This window comes from Pisolithus orientalis (genome assembly GCF_024613125.1).
Source record: "Pisolithus orientalis strain OTSU chromosome Unknown F5J12scaffold_32, whole genome shotgun sequence".
Lineage (NCBI taxonomy): Eukaryota > Fungi > Basidiomycota > Agaricomycetes > Boletales > Pisolithaceae > Pisolithus > Pisolithus orientalis.
Genome location: NW_026260813.1, coordinates 267,194 through 282,900, shown reverse-complemented (window position 1 = coordinate 282,900; position 15,707 = coordinate 267,194). Strand labels below are relative to the sequence as shown.

General features: G+C 47.5%; 3 protein-coding genes across 3 annotated transcripts; all 3 read right to left on the bottom strand.

The window, feature by feature from the left end:
- Positions 1-2,470: 2,470 nt before the first annotated feature.
- On the bottom strand, positions 2,471-3,805 carry F5J12DRAFT_785057 (uncharacterized protein; the record flags this gene model as incomplete). The annotated part of the gene is made up of 7 exons (XM_051743163.1): positions 2,471-2,510; positions 2,579-2,620; positions 2,679-3,023; positions 3,104-3,177; positions 3,229-3,390; positions 3,439-3,650; positions 3,799-3,805. 7 exons carry the CDS (start codon positions 3,803-3,805, stop codon positions 2,471-2,473), a joined length of 882 nt encoding a protein of 293 aa, XP_051597133.1.
- Positions 3,806-10,213: 6,408 nt separating this feature from the next.
- Positions 10,214-10,947, bottom strand: F5J12DRAFT_850673 (uncharacterized protein). The gene is made up of 2 exons (XM_051746521.1): positions 10,668-10,947; positions 10,214-10,594 (listed from the first exon to the last, which is right to left on the bottom strand). The coding sequence occupies exon 2, from the start codon at positions 10,586-10,588 to the stop codon at positions 10,376-10,378; it is 213 nt and encodes a 70-aa protein (XP_051597132.1). The 5' UTR covers positions 10,589-10,594; positions 10,668-10,947; the 3' UTR covers positions 10,214-10,375.
- Positions 10,948-12,066: 1,119 nt separating this feature from the next.
- On the bottom strand, positions 12,067-13,460 carry F5J12DRAFT_330189 (uncharacterized protein). The gene is made up of 5 exons (XM_051738927.1): positions 13,301-13,460; positions 12,919-13,243; positions 12,743-12,866; positions 12,570-12,680; positions 12,067-12,518 (listed from the first exon to the last, which is right to left on the bottom strand). The coding sequence occupies exons 2-5, from the start codon at positions 13,084-13,086 to the stop codon at positions 12,298-12,300; spliced, it is 624 nt and encodes a 207-aa protein (XP_051597131.1). The 5' UTR covers positions 13,087-13,243; positions 13,301-13,460; the 3' UTR covers positions 12,067-12,297.
- Between the last annotated feature and the right edge of the window lie 2,247 nt (positions 13,461-15,707).

Sequence of the window (15,707 nt, the reverse complement as noted above, 5' to 3'; positions counted from 1 at the left end):
TGCTGTTACCCAAAATTTGGCTCTGTCTGCCATTGTCCAACCTTGCTTCCCATGGTGTGAATGATATTCTTGCCATTGTTCCTACAAGTTTAAATCTTGATTGATCATCAACTTATCAGTGAACCCATCATCATCGAATATGTCTGCCAAACAGTCCTGCCAAATTCATTTCCATTGTCAAGGTGAGGTTGTCTTCATTGTTGGATCCAGTGACCTAAGCCATCCTCAGCTAATGCAAGACCAATTGAGCCAAGACAATCTAGCTCCCATGTGAAGCAGTCTAAAAATCTGGAGGAGATGCTAGTACAACTGCAGTGAGTTGCAAGAGCCAACCCCTCCACCAATTTTCTCAAGTGGAAGGGCAGATATGGTGGGGTCAAACATGGATATCATGGCCAGTGAGTGAACATGATTTCTCTCCAAGCTAAACAACAAACATTCTTTCACTATAGATTCATGCAAAAGCTTGGTGGATCAGTTCCTGCAGGAAAGGGAGCCAACTGCTCTGGCAGAGGGCAGAATCATGGCCAGTGAGTTGGCACAATTGCCCTTCAAGCTAACAAACAAACTAATTTTCTAGTAATAGATCCACACAACAACTTGATGAATCAGTTCCTGAATGAACAGGAACCAACTGCTCCCCCAGCAGATGGTATGAATGTGGATCTACTCAAGCAATTGCTGAATGTGCAGGAACCATCGGCACTGCCAGTCATGCATGAGAAATTAAACAGGATGGACAGGTCTTCAACACCTGCACAAGACATTACTATGCAGGTCAATTTTCTGGCAGACTTGCAGAATGTGTGGGAACCATCTCCTCTGCCCATCACCTGTGAATCATCAAATCTGAGGGACCGATCTCCTTGACCTGATTCTCTGACTAACCTGCTTGCTCAATTGCAGGATATGAGGGAACCAATGCCTCCCCCACTCAGTTTCAAATGTGACCATCAAATCTTTTGACTTGGCAGTGGACGAGGACAATGGCACAAACCATTTGACTTTTGGCATGCCCAAACGATCAGAGATGAGGGATCTTTTTGAGGAAATATGCAACAGTGAGCATTTATTTGGTTCTATTCATGTGATCAGTGATATCCATCAATTATGTAGGTGAACTTCCATCCACACAGCAATCTCTTCAAATGGAACAATGGGGATTGGCACCTGTTCCATGTTGTGATCAAGGTATGGGCATGAGCTTAATCTGATACACCTTTGACATTGATAATTTTAGTCCTGTGCACCTTACATGCTGCGGTATCTCAATATCATGGAAACACCACTCCCAGCAACATGCCGTTTGATCCCACCCTTGATAGGCACCTTGTGTGGGCTGCAAATGCCATTGTGAGAGAATTGGGCACAGCTGCAAGGGACCAGTATGGTGCAGCCTCTCAGGGCCTTCAACTTGTCAATATGCTTGATTTGATGGAAGTCATTCACTATCTGCATTCTGCCTTTGAAAATTGTCCCAAGCCATTCATCACCAGCCAATCACACCCATCTTGCCAGTCTGTGGTAGAGATGGGTATCCTCTACTTGGTGTGCCAGATCGAGGTGGCCTCTGTGCATCTGAAGCAGACTGCTGATATCACGGGATGGCCCACACATTGGTTTGAAAACCTAGCAATGGACTTGGTAGGTTTTACATCAATTTTTCACAATGTGGGACTGATACATAATTCCTTCAGAATCAGCTTAATAGCTTGATTCTGGTGACAGTGTTGCATGCCAGTTGTATCCTCCCCTCCCAGCATGCTACCATGCATACCTCAGACACCAAGACAATGAGGTTAGCTTCCATGATCAAATGCAGCTAATTCCCCTTAGCACATTTAGCATAATTGACAATATCAGTGCCATCATCCTGCATTGGACCCCACATGCAGCTGATCCCAATTCTGGCTTTGCATTCCCTTGGTGGCTATATCATTCTGAGGAATATGCAGCAGATTCCCAAAGATTGCAAGGCAAGGGATTGTTTTCCACAGCCTGGGATTTTTTTAAGGTATGCCACTTATTCTTGTTGCTGAAAATAGCTGATGATGGCCCAGGGCTTATGGCCATTTCCTGAGGCACCAATCACAGACTGTCTTGATGGCCATATCGAGGAGCAGGTAAACTACTGCATCGAAAATATTTGGAAATATGAATATGCCAATGTTGTCAACAGTTGGGGTTGACAAATTGACCATTTCTATGCTAGGTGGTGGGCATTGTGCAGGTTGTTGGGCATGCCACTTCAATAGTTTACATGCTTTTGACTGTGGAGTTGGTTGAATATACATTGCTGTGAATGTCAATCATTTATGAGATGCTGCCCATTTGCATGATGTCTGAACCCCTGCCCATCCATGCAATGTCCAACAATCTGCCCATCTGCATGATGGTCTGAGTAGGTTTATTTTTTTTGCAGTTTATGATGCACACTCTTTAGCTCTGAATGCATGCCCAATCTATGATTTCAAAGCACCTGCCCATTTGCAAAATCTTGGCAACACCACCTGTCCAAAGTTCAAGAGTCAGCATATCCTAATAAAATATGAGATCTGCATCACCTACTAAACCTTACATTAAATTTTGCAGCTTCAAATCAACAGTTCTCCAGTTGCAACTGGTTAGGTAGTAGGTCATCCATCTGCAGTGATTGACACATGGGAACATGCACTGACTGATGTACATTGGCATGCATGCAGCATGCCAGGCATGCTCTGTCACTGTCTACAGCTCCCACCCCATGCTCCAATGCTGAACCTGAAGATGCAATGATCATCACTGGGTTGTAGTGCAGCTGCAGATTCAACATTGGAATGACAAAGTCCAAGGGTGGGTAGTTGCCCATGGTTACCAGCATGTCATACCATGGATCCTGTCCATTGATATCCCTGTGGTAACAAGTTGCCTGATTCACCATCACGGACATGCTGCTATATGTGGAGCTCCATATCAGCAGTATGGAGCTCATATCCGAATCTGCCCACTGTTCTGCCTGTTTGCCAAGGCAGATCAATGCTTCCCTGCCATCTGCATACATTCATGGATGGATGACATGCAGGATTGCAGATAACAGGGCATTGGTGTCAGACATTTGGTCGACCCATTCCCTTGTAGAAGTGTTTTCCATCCTGGATTTGAGCAGCCATGTGAGGCTTCCAGGAAGCCATTTTGGGGCTTCAAGACAGATGAAGCACTTTATTCACAAGGAAAGAAATGATCACCCACCCCATGACCCTGTTGAAACCATGCAGGTGACAGGTTGATGGCACCTTTCAACTCAGCATTATCATGGAAATATGACTTGTCCATCCACCATGCCTGTGGGGAAGCCTTTATGCTCTCCCACAGTGGTTCCCTCAGAAGATGAAGGCAGTTCCATATGTCAGCCTGCCATTGCATTAAGTCAGTAGAATATGAGATTCTGCATTCCCTTACCCTTCTTTTTGGGCTGAGAGCATCTGGCAAATACCAAATGTGGATGGTGTTTGAGTCAGTCACCAGAATGGACAGCTCAGTCACTTCTGTGTATCTCTCAGCAGCTTCTGCATTGCAGGTTTTTCCACCCTGATTTTTCCTGACATTGACTGCAGGAAAGATTAAAACTTCCATCACACCATTATGATGGACTTCCTTGGGTGATGATAGGCCTGTGAGATTACTGATGATATGTGATCTGCTTCACATAACACTGGAAATGGAATTGATATATCTGGAAGGGCACAAGGTCCACTGAATACCTCCTCTTGAAATCTGGCTTTCATGTATGATGCAATGCAGTCTGTTAGTTCCATTCACCATCCATGGGGGGTTTTAGACATGTCTTGTGTAGTATCCATGCTTGGGGTGGATGAGGTTGGAGTTGTATAGTGGGCAAGCCACTTGCAACTTGTTGGAAAATTACAGCATGTTGGGATGCTTGCCTCAATATTTTGCTGTGATCCAATCAATATGTTGTGACACTATATGTGCTATTGGTGTTGGGCCCATCTTATGTTGCAACAGGGGTGGATCTTACTAGATGGACCTGTCCTTGTTTTATGGCAATATAAATGATATTACTGAAGGGCCCATCCATACATTATGACCATATAAATAATACTGCTGAAGGGCCTGAAATACTGCTGAAGGGCCCTTCCATATGTTGTGATGCTATAAATATATTACTGATGGGCCCATCTTTATGTTGTGACAGGGGTGCATCTTACTAGACAGGCCCATCTATGTGCTGTGATGCTGTAAATGATATTACTGATGGGCCTGTCTTTATGTTGCAACAGGCATACATGTTGCTATTGACAGGCCCATCCATGTATTGTGATTGTGTAATTGATATTACTGATGGGCCTGTCTCATGTTGCAACAGGGGCATATCTTACTAGATGGGCCCTTCCATATGTTGTGATGCTATAAATGATATTACTGATGGGCCTGTCTTTATGTTGTGACAGGGGCACATCTTACTAGACAGGCCTGTCTATGTGTTGTGACACTGTAAATGATATTACTGATGGGCCTGTCTTTATGTTGCAACAGGCATACATGTTGCTATTGATGGGCCCATCCATGTGTTGTGACCATGTAATTGATATTACTGACAGGCCCATCTCATGTTGCAACAGGGGTGTATCTTACTAGACAGGCCCATCCATCTGTTGTGACAATGCAATTGATAATACTGACTGGCCTGTCTTTATGTTGTGACATGGGTGCATCTTACTAGATGGGCCCGTCCATGTGTTGTGACCCTGTAAATGATATATATTGAAGGGCCTGTCTTTATGTTGCAACAGGTACATCTTACTATGGACAGGCCCACCCATGTGTTGTGATGGTATAAATGGTATTACAGAAGGGCCTGTCCATATGTTGTGATGCTATAAATGACATTACTGACAGGCCCATCTTTATGTTGCAGCAGGGATGCATCTTACTAGATGGGCCTGTCTATGTGTTGTGACACTGTCAATGATATTACTGATGGGCCCATCCTTATGTTGTGACAGGGGTATATTATCCCAAAGATGGGCCCTTCCATATGTTGCCAACTCTGTAATCTATCATAGATGGGCCCCTCTTTATGTTGTGACCCTATAAAGCATATGATGGGTGGGCCCATCCATATGTTGCAACCTTCTTCATGATACAATAGGCAGGCCCATCCATGTCTTACAGTAGCTTAGCATACTTACTTGGTCATGGGCCCATCTATATGTTGCAGCATCCTTACCCTCAACAGGCCCTCCCATATGTTGTGGAATTGCATTTACAGGCCCATACATATGTTGCTCTCACTATAGGCCCTCAGGCCTGTCCATGTGTCATGGCTAATCTATTTAGATGGGCCCATCACAGGGTCTATATAAGTGTTGGCATTTTGGCACACAGGCTACCTATATGTTGTGACTAAATGGACTACATGGGGTCGCTGGACATGACCAACACATCCTTTCAGACCAAAGTTCACCCAGACAACATCAAGTGGTTGGCTGTGCACACCCCTTGGGGCCTTTATGAGTGGACAGTTATGCCCATGGGGGTGCACAATGCCCCTGCAGTTCACCAACATCATATGTCCACTGCTCTCTGTCACCTAATCAGTCATATTTGTCACATCTACCTTGACAACATTATCATCTGGTTGCAAATGCTCAAGGAACATGAATGCAATGTTCACTGTTTTGCTCCCTCAAGAAGACTCAGCTGTTTTGTACTGACATACTCTTCCTGGGCCACTGCATCTCAGCTCAAGGGATCAAGCCAGATTCCTCCAAGATCACCAGGATTCTTGACTGGCCAGTCCCTCAATCAGTTACAGACATGTGTGGTTTCCTTGGTCTGGTTCATTATGTTGCTGATCACCTCCCCAATCTTTCAGAATACACACGTGTCCTGAATGTGTTGATGACAAAGACTGTGGAACTCAAGTTTCCTACCTGGACTGATGAACATCAGCAGGCCTTCCAGGCCATCAAGGACCTTGTAGTCAGTCCTCACTGCCTGATGACTATTGACCATGACAACCCAGGTGACAACCATATTTTCCTTACATGTGACATGTTGGACTTTCATACTGGTGTGATTCTCTCCTGGGGACCCTACTTGGGAGACTGCTAGACTGGTTGCCTTCAACTCCACTCCTCTATGTGGTGCTAAACCCAACTACCCAGTGCACAAGAAGGAACTGCTAGCCATCATTCATGCCTTGAAGAAGTGGCAGATTGAGTTACTCAGTGCCCCAGTGGTAGTGTATACAGATCACTGCCCTCTTCAGAACTTCACCACACAACATGATCTCTCCCAACATCAAGCTCACTGGCAGGAGTACATGTCACAATTCAACCTCACTATCCACTATGTCCAAGGTGAGTGTAACATCAGTGCTGATGCATTATCATGACACTTGGATGACATTCCCCTTGTTGCTGCAGTGTCAACAGTTGAGGTGGATAAGTTGCTGATGGTGGAGATCCTGAAAGGGTACATGGAGGATCCCTTCTGCAAAAAACTCTTTTCTCTCCTTAACTTGCTCTCCAGTCTCCAGGAATGGGATGGTTTGCTGTATCTCGCAGGCCATCTAGTGATCCCTCATGTGCATTCACTTCACGAGCATTTCTTCCATCTTGCTCATGATGCCTTGGGCCACTTTGGCACTGATAAAACCTATGCAGCATTACATAATTCCTTCTACTGGCCTAACATGCATCATGATCTCACTGCTGCATACATCCTGGCCTGCACCCATTGCATGTGCAACAAGTCTCCAACCACAGCACCTGCTGGTCCCCTTCACCCCTTGCCAGTCCCTGATGCTCACAGGGACTTGGTAGCTATCAACTTCATTGGCCCTTGCCAGAAGATCATGGGTTCAATATGATTGTGACAATGACAGACCATCTTGGGGCTGACATGCATTTGGTACCTTGCCACAGCTCTATCATGGCCTCTGAGTTTGTGACACTTTTCTTTGACCATTGGTATTGTGAGAATGGTCTCCCCTTGGAGATTGTTTTGGATTGTGATAAGCTCTTTGTGTCTTGTTTTTGGAGGTCCCTTCATAAGCTGACAGGTATTAAACTCAAGATGTTGTTGTCATATCATCCACAGACAGACAGGGCCAGTGAGTGCACTAACAAGACTGTTAATCAATGTGTATGCTTCCATGTTGAGTGCAACCAGAAAGGCTGGGTCAAGGCCCTGCCTCAAGTATGTTTCCATATTATGAATACCATTAATAACAGTACAGGGTTCTTGCCCTTCCAACTTCACCTCAGCCATTCCCCTCAACTCTTACCCCCATCTCCACCTCAGATGCTGAGACTCCAACAGACCAAGTTGATGGGGCAGCCTTCTTGGCCTGCCTAGAGATGGATGTCCTCGAAGCTCATGACAATCTCCTTGCTGCTAAGGCAGCTCAAGCTCATGCAGCTAATTGTCACCATGTCCCCAACCCAAAGTTTTCAGTCAGGGACAAGGTTTGGTTATCTACTAAACATCATAGACACAAGTACATTGCTAATGGAACTAATCATGTAGCAAAGTTCATGCCACAGTATGATGGTCCATATACCATCCTGTCAGCCTCACCTGAGATGTCTACCTACATCTTGGACATGCCCCACACAGCCAACACTTGCACCACATTCCATGTCAGTCAGTTGCATGCCTTTGTGCCCAACAACATTGCATTATTCCCCTCATGTGAACTGCCTCACCTGGGCCCTGTGGTCATGGTGAATGGACAGTTGGAAAATTTGATTGAACAGATATTAGATGAAAAGCAGGCTGGGAGGATGAAGAAATACTTGGTGCAATGGCTGGGGTATGGGCTGGAGGATGATGAGTGGTTGACAAAGAAAGATCTGGAGGATTGTGAGGCTTTGGATGTTTGGGAAAGAGAACACCCACCATAGGGGATGTTGGTGGTTTGGGGACAAGAAAGGGTTGGTGTGGAGGTTGAGGAAGGATGTTGATGTGGAGACACTGACAAAGAATACTGAACATGTGTGCCACTCCCCCCATTGCCTTTTTCTTAGGGGTTGGGAGGGTGTAAGCATATGCTTACCACTAACACACCACTCATGCTATCAATGTTGCTCATGCTAACACATCACACTATCACACCTCCTATCACACTTTCATCCAGGCATGCAGATCCCTCCTGTGTTGCACTGTTTGGACTCTGAGGGTATATTTACTGGTGCTGTCTGTGTCCACAGGTCATATCTCTCTTTCTTCCCCTTCTCTCTCTGTCCATCATCTTGTATCAGCATATATGCTTGATTGCTCAAATCCACACACCTGTCCACATTCTGTTGTTGTTGTGATCTGTTGAGTGTGCTCACCCCTCCGTGGTGAGTTCCAATTAGCCGTTGTTATTGGTGACTGATGAGTATAAGTTTGCACTACACGACTAAATAGACAGGGGACAATATTGAATGCGTATGGTTGTCTATCAGATAACAAGTGAACGTCAAGGAAACTACAATCACCCAAGGAACAGCGAACGGCAGAGAAACCACAGAAAGAACCAAAGTGATAATGTCGGGCAAACATCCGGCGGGGGCGAGGGGTGGGTGGAAATGCCACCTGTATCATGCATGTGTGTCAATCGAGTCCGACTCAGTGAAGGCATCATAGGTCACATCATTTGGAGAGTAGCCCATGCAAGCACTGACGCAATACTACTGTAAGCCTGGCCAACGGTCGTTCTGACCGCACTATTCGTGGACGAGGGCGTCGCACCCACTGATGTAGTGCTAGTATGAGAACCGGAGAAGGGGCTAATGGGGCTGATCACACTGCTAGCAGGGGGGACTGCGACGACCGCAGTGCCAGTCGCAGGGGCCTGAGTTGGGGACACTGAGACATGGTCAGTGGAGTTGAATGTAACACAGTGAGATTGTCACCGACGCTGGGACCCTGTCTGAGATGCCACAGCATATGAGGTGTGGTTCGTGTGATCTTGAGACGTCGTGGGGGGTGGAGGCAAGGCACCCACTTGAACACAAAGCGTTAATAGCTCTATCCGGCGTTTGCATTGTTAACGTTTAATCTTCAATTGTGCAACGAACAGAAAGACCCACGGTCAACTGCGCTTTTCGTGCTGCTAGTGGTACTGGAGTTGTCGAGAAGCTCACTTATGCATTCGATGCAGTCACGGTAGGTTTGAATGAAGTTCGATTCACAGCATATAGATGCTTGGCAGCCCTGTATGCGTGCATGGTTAGAATTGACGCGACGAATGACGAATAATGTGGCTTGCCGATGGGCTGGTATTGTTCGCTAGAGCACTACAAGTAGTCGCACACTGTGATACGACGGACGCACCGTACAACGCTTGAATGGCGTCCGCGCTGTATGGACCAGGGCCGATGTTCTGAGCACCGCTCACGGCCACAAACGCTGTGATCACAAGTGAGACGACTTGCATTTTCTCTTGGCACTTGCTACTGATTCAGGGAGTGCTTGAGAGTAAGAGGAGATGGTCCAGAAAGCCGCACTAGGGCCCAATATGTAATGCACAGCGTGTTTGCAAACTCAAGCCTGAAGGTTGCTAAGCAGGCGTGCAGGATCCAAAAGTTAGCAGGTGCTTTCGTTCGTGGTATCGATACGGTCTATCCGAGCTCCGCTCGCTGTTTTATCCTGTGTTCCACAGAGCGATGCTGACGGATGTTAATGGGTCATGATCTGCAACGCTATAAATTTTCACATACGTAAAGCCCGAAGTGCAATTCGGTTCGTAAGTGGGTCTAGGGCCAGACAGAGCAACTGTTGGCGAATACTTACATATACATATGTAAGGGAATCTGTCCCAAAGTACTATGTTCCACCAGTGTATAGGGGACTTCGGCCCCGCCTAGGAAGCGCGAAAGAGTGAGAGAAATGGAAGCATCGTAGGGCACCGTAGTATAGCCGTATACGGGGAACCGTGAACCGTGAACTAGGCATTTTGAGGGACATATCTAATGCATTGGACGCTTCAAGAGGTGCGCATCAGTTGAAAGCAAGTTGTTTGCTACTGCACAGCTACAAGAGTTCCATTACGCAGACCGGCATGACAGCGGGCAAAAAACACAAACTTCATTTGGGCTTCTCCAGTGATTGAATATTGACGCCCATCTCCGCAGCCTCGATCCGTCACACTCATTGGTCCTTCGGCATACTCCGGTTGTAGCGGTCCGACGAAATCGAAAAGGAAACTGTTCTCTGTCGAGTCTTTGCTTTGCTTCGGGAGACTACAACGATGAGGCTTCCAGCACGGGCACCCCATAGTAATTTCAACTTGGAAGTTTTTCAGCGTCGAATCGACCTTCTTCTTATACAAATCACAACGGCCCAATCACAGTCATCAACACGATATGCCATGGGTGACTCATGGGGTGACCCCAGACATATTATCATCAGGATCACCACCACTGCGGCATGGTGAGGCGCGAGATGGAAGAAATTTTCTTTGATGCCGCGTGAATTGGCCCACTTGACAAGATATGTGTACTAGGGACTCCTCACTTGCCTTCCGCCACTTCAGAGGAGCAAGCAGGATTAATGGCAGTACGAACAAGTTTCCAGTTCGATTTAGTAGCATGCACCGGTATGTAGCTACCCCGAAGTCGTATGACGATCGTTTTTGCGTCTCGGTCTAACCCTGCAATTATTGACTCTAGATGAGGATACAGTCGTTTACAGGAAGCACTGATCCCCGACGCCTCTTACTCCGTGCTTGGTCCATCGCTCCATCTCAGTTGGCCCAACTGACGTCCCTACGCCTCCATCCCCAAGGCGGTGCACACGAAGCAAATCGCCAACCTCTCCCGCGCGTACAGGTGTAATTACAATACCACTCCGACCATGTTGTGCGGCGCGCCAGGAAGTCACGGATGCAGCACGTTCGCAAGAAGACACATGGACAGGACGTTTTTCACCCGCTGCATACCATCGTCGGCGTCACAATGCAAATAGCCAGCCCCGCACGATCGCTGTAGCTGGCAGTGCTGCTTCTGCATTCTATGGTTCTCTTTCCTGTGACATCCCAATGACTCACCTTCAAGAGGTCATCGGAGTCCTTGTTTGTCCCAGATTCGGGTACTACACATGGGATATCAGAAGAATTTGATAACGGTGAAGATTAACCTTTCTCTCTTCCGTCTCCGAGGCGTTCGCCATGCTCTTCCGCGACTCCAAGCCCCTCGGCTTCTTTATCCTCTCTACAATTTGGACAGACTTCAACGAGTACGTTCCTCGCCATCAACCTGCTCACGAGAATCGTCCACCCACGGTCAACATCTTTGCTTCCCTGTGTTCAATTTCTCCACCATTATCCAACCGTCAAAGGAACCAGCAAATAACCTTTCACATCTCGCGGTTTCCGTCACGAGAAAGTATCTTTCCTGGGAAGGTACCTCTAGCCTAACAAGCTAATCTCGCCTTTATCTTCTACGCTGAAGAAGGTCCCTTCCACTTCTTGTTGCATACCTCTGAATCCAAAGTCGTGGGTCCTTTAAGTTAACCTTCCCATCATGTCTGATTAGCGTCTCACTGATGCTTCGATCCCAGATTATGCAGATCCAAGAACATGGAAAGAAGGACGATCCCGGGTCTTCGATGATGTCATGCAAAAGGAAAATGAATTGATCCGCGGTACGAACGGTGAGGTTCACTTCGCAGCCTCCTCGACCTCTTTTGGCAAATCACCCACGAAAACCGCGTGATGAACTGAGGGTTGCATGATGTACACACGAGGTAGCAATTGCCTATCATCGATTTCATCATGGTCCGACTCTATGGCAAGCATCTTCTCCTGGTTTCGAGGACGTTCAGATGGATATACGATCATCCAACAAGCTACCAGCTTGCCCAGTTCACTGGAGAAAAAATAATATTTTGAAGGCTGTGATGCTAGTTTACTCACAGGGACCGCCTTGATGATATCCGTGCCACATCTGTCCTGCAAAAGGGAATGAAGTGAATGAAGTGTCTTGTAATGCAACGAAATGAATGGTGCATTGGTGGTTAACTGTGGTTATTGGTAACTGACAACGGGTAAGTGTAGGTTTGTACTGAATATCATAGGCACAGAGCTAGCAATAAGTAGACGGGGAACAGTACTGAGTGTGCATGATTGTCCGTCAAATAACAAGTGAACGTCAAGGAAACCACAAGGACCCGAGGAACAACGAACGGCAGAGAAACCATAGAAGAACGTGATAATGTAAAGCAAACATCCGGCGAGAGGAGGGATTCGTATAAATGTCACCTGTATCATGTCCGACTCAGTGCAGGCATCACAGGTATCAATCACATCGTTTGGAGAATAACCCATGCAAGCACTGACGCGATACCGCTGTGAGCCTGGCCAACAGTCGTTCTGACTGCACCATTCGTCGACAAGGGTGTCACATTGACTGATGTAGTGATAGTAGGGGAACGAGAGAAGAGGCTAGTGGGAATGATCACACTGCTGGCAGGGAGTACTGTGACGACCCCAGTCCCAGTCGCAGGGGAATTGGTTAGGGAGACTGAGACATGGTCAGAAGAATTGGATGTAACACAATGAACTTGTCACCAACACTGGGACCCCGTCTGAGATGCCATAGCATATGAGGTATGGTTCATGTGATTTTGAAACGCCGTCGGGTGTGGAGGCAGGGCACCCACTTGAATACAAGACATCAATAGCTCTATCAGGCATTTGGATCATTAACGTTCCAACTCCGATGGCACAATGAACAGAAAGACTCACGGTCAACTGCGCTTTTCGTGCTGCTAGTGGTACTGGAGCCGTTGAGAACCTCACTTATGCATTCGAGGCAGTTACGGTAGCTGTGAATGAAGTTCGATGCACAACATACGGATGCTTGACAGCCCTGCATATATGCATCGTTAGAATTGACACGACGAGTGAGTAACATTGCTTGCCGATGGGCCGCCCTTGTTTGCTAGAGCACTACAAGTAGTCGCGCACTGTGATGCGACGGAGGCACCGTACAACGCTTGAATGGCGTCCACGCTGTATGGACCAGGGCCGATGTTCTGAGCCCCGCTCGCGACCACAAACGCTGCGATCACAAGTGAGACGACTCGCATTTTCTCCTGACACTTGCAACTGATTTAAGGAGTGCTTGAAGGTAAGAGGAGATGGCCTAGAAAACCGCACTAGTGCCCAATATATATTGCGCAACCTGTTTGCAAAAATGAAGCCTAAAAATTGCCGTGCGGGCGTGCAAGACGAAAGATCCAGAACCTAGCAAGTGCTTTGGTTCGTGGTAGGGCCGAGAGACACAGCAACTGATATACTTACATATGTAAGGGGATCCAGTGTCCTCAAGAAGCGCAAGAGAACGGGAGAAGTGACAACATCGTGATATAGCCGTTTACAGTCCAGAGGGAGCTGTGAGCGAGCGCCGATCAGTGAGGCAGCCAAATTACAGCATCCACATTAGACAGTTTTTGGATTCACGGAACGAGATGGTCCCCGCTTGGCTTAGTTTTGTCGTAAACCCCAAGTTGAAAAACAGCCAGCGCATAACGTAGTCCGACGCTTTTGCAGATGTCGGCGGACGTATCCGATACACCGGGCGCCTCGAGAGGTAATACACCCGTTCAACAGCAAGTTGTGTGCGTATCGGATTGCGTTCCATTACACAGCTACAGGAGCTCCATTACGCAGAGGCGGCAGCACGACAGTTGGCAAAAAACACAGTCCTTATTTGGGTTGCTTCAGTGATTGAACTTGACATTGACGCCCGCCTCACCAGCCCTTCGGCATACTCCGGCTATGGTGGCCACAACAGGTTCAAATCTCCTCGTCAACGATTGTCTTCCATCGAGCCTTCGTCTCGGGAAGACTACGTACAGCGATGAGGCTGTCCCAGCGCAGGCACAGCCCAGTAATTCCGACTTAGAAAATTTCCAGCATCGACTCAACCGAGTTCTTATACAAACCAGGTTAGGTTGGCTTGCCAACTTGACACTTGGCGTTTACCCAGTGAAGTAACGGTGCGTGCCAAGTTTTCAAAAAATTGTCCAAGGCGTATGCTGTAATTCGATCGTCTTACAGATTGGCATGCTCGCCCTACGGAAATTAACACTTTCCCTTGCACTGGGCCGTCAGACCGTCTGCAGAGAGGTAAACCATTACAGAAGTATTCGGGCTCTTCGGGACATCAACACGAAACATAGTACGCCACATGAGATCACTCCAGACATGGGATCACCACCACGATGGTGTGATGAAACACGAGATGGACTTTGACGCTGTGCGAGTGGACCCACCTGGCGAGATATTAGTTGGAGCCCAACACCCTTTAGAGGAGCAAGTTCGATTTTAGCAAGTATAATATGGCATCAGCACGTGCACGTAATGACCCCGAAGTCCTATGACAATCATTTTTGCGGAGCCCCCAGTCCAATAGTTGTTGCTGGTTGTTGTCTTCAACGTTGTCTGGCCCGACGTAGGTTGCGATGCCGACGCCAACAGTGGTAGCTGTCGAGAGTGCAACTGGGTGTCGATTCCATCAATGGTCACCGAAACATACTCAGTACCCTTGTGGAAGAGACAGGGTTCTATGTCCGGTTTTTCAGACTCAGACCCGTCCCGCCAGCCTGCTTTTCCGGAAGTCGACAAGCATGTCGTTCTCAAACTTTCATTTCCACGGTCCGTGAAACGATCCAAAGAGACAAGCATTGCACACCACGATCCAACTACGCAATCCTAGACTCCAGACGAGGATGCAGTCGCCCATGAGATGCACTGGTTCAATGCCTCTTACTCCGTGCTTCGTACATCGCTCCATCATCAGTTGGCGTAACTGATGTCCCTGGATCTCCATCCACAAGTCGACACGCACGAAGCAAATCACCGACCTCACTTGTGCGGACAAATCTAATTATAGTACTACTTCGACCGTGTTGTGCGGCGTGCCAGGAAGTGACGGATGCAGCACGTTCACAGGGAGACACGGACGGAACGTTTTTCACCCGCTGCAAACCAGCGTTGGTGTCACACCACGGACAACCAGCCCCCGCACGATCACAGTAGCTGGTAGTGCTGCCTCTGCATTCTATAGCTCTCTCACCTGCGACATCCCAATGACTCACCTTCAAGAGGTCATGGGCGTCCTTGTTTGTTCCAGATTCGGGTACCACAATTAGCTACACTTTCCTCTCCCGTCTCCGAGGCGTTCGCCATGCTCTTTCGTGACTCCAAGCCCCTCGGCTTCTTTATCTTATTTACAAGTTGGACAGACTTTGGTGGCTAAGTTCCTCGCCATCAACCTGCTCGGGAGAACCGTACATTCAGGGTCAACATCTTTGCTTCCCTGTGTCCAATCTCTCCACCGTTATCCAACCGTCAAAGGAACCAGGAAATAAACCCTCACATCTTCCAGTCTACGTCACCAGAAAGTATCTTTCCTAGGAAGGTGCCTCTAAACTAACACGTCAATCTCGTATTTACCTCTTACCCCGAAGATGCCTTCCGCTTCCTGTTACATGCGCCTGAATCCATAGTCGTGGGGTTCTTTAAGTTGACCTTCCGATCAGTCTGACTAACGTGTCATCGATGCTTCGATCCCGGATTATTCAGAGTCAAGAACATGGAAAGAAGGATGATCCTGGGTCTTCGATAATGTCATGCGAAAGGAAAGCGAATTGATCCGCGGTGCGAAACGGTGATGTTTACTTCGCTGCCTCCTCGACTTCTTTCA

Coding starts and splice junctions, on each gene's coding strand:
- F5J12DRAFT_850673 (XM_051746521.1), bottom strand. CDS start 10,588: ATGCTACTAAATCGAACTGGAAACTTGTTCGTACTGCCATTAATCCTG.
- F5J12DRAFT_330189 (XM_051738927.1), bottom strand. CDS start 13,086: ATGCGAGTCGTCTCACTTGTGATCGCAGCGTTTGTGGTCGCGAGCGGG. Junction 12,867..12,918: donor CAAACAAGGGCGGCCCATCG/GCAAGCAATGTT, acceptor GCATATATGCAG/GGCTGTCAAGCATCCGTATG. Junction 12,681..12,742: donor CACGAAAAGCGCAGTTGACC/GTGAGTCTTTCT, acceptor AATGCCTGATAG/AGCTATTGATGTCTTGTATT.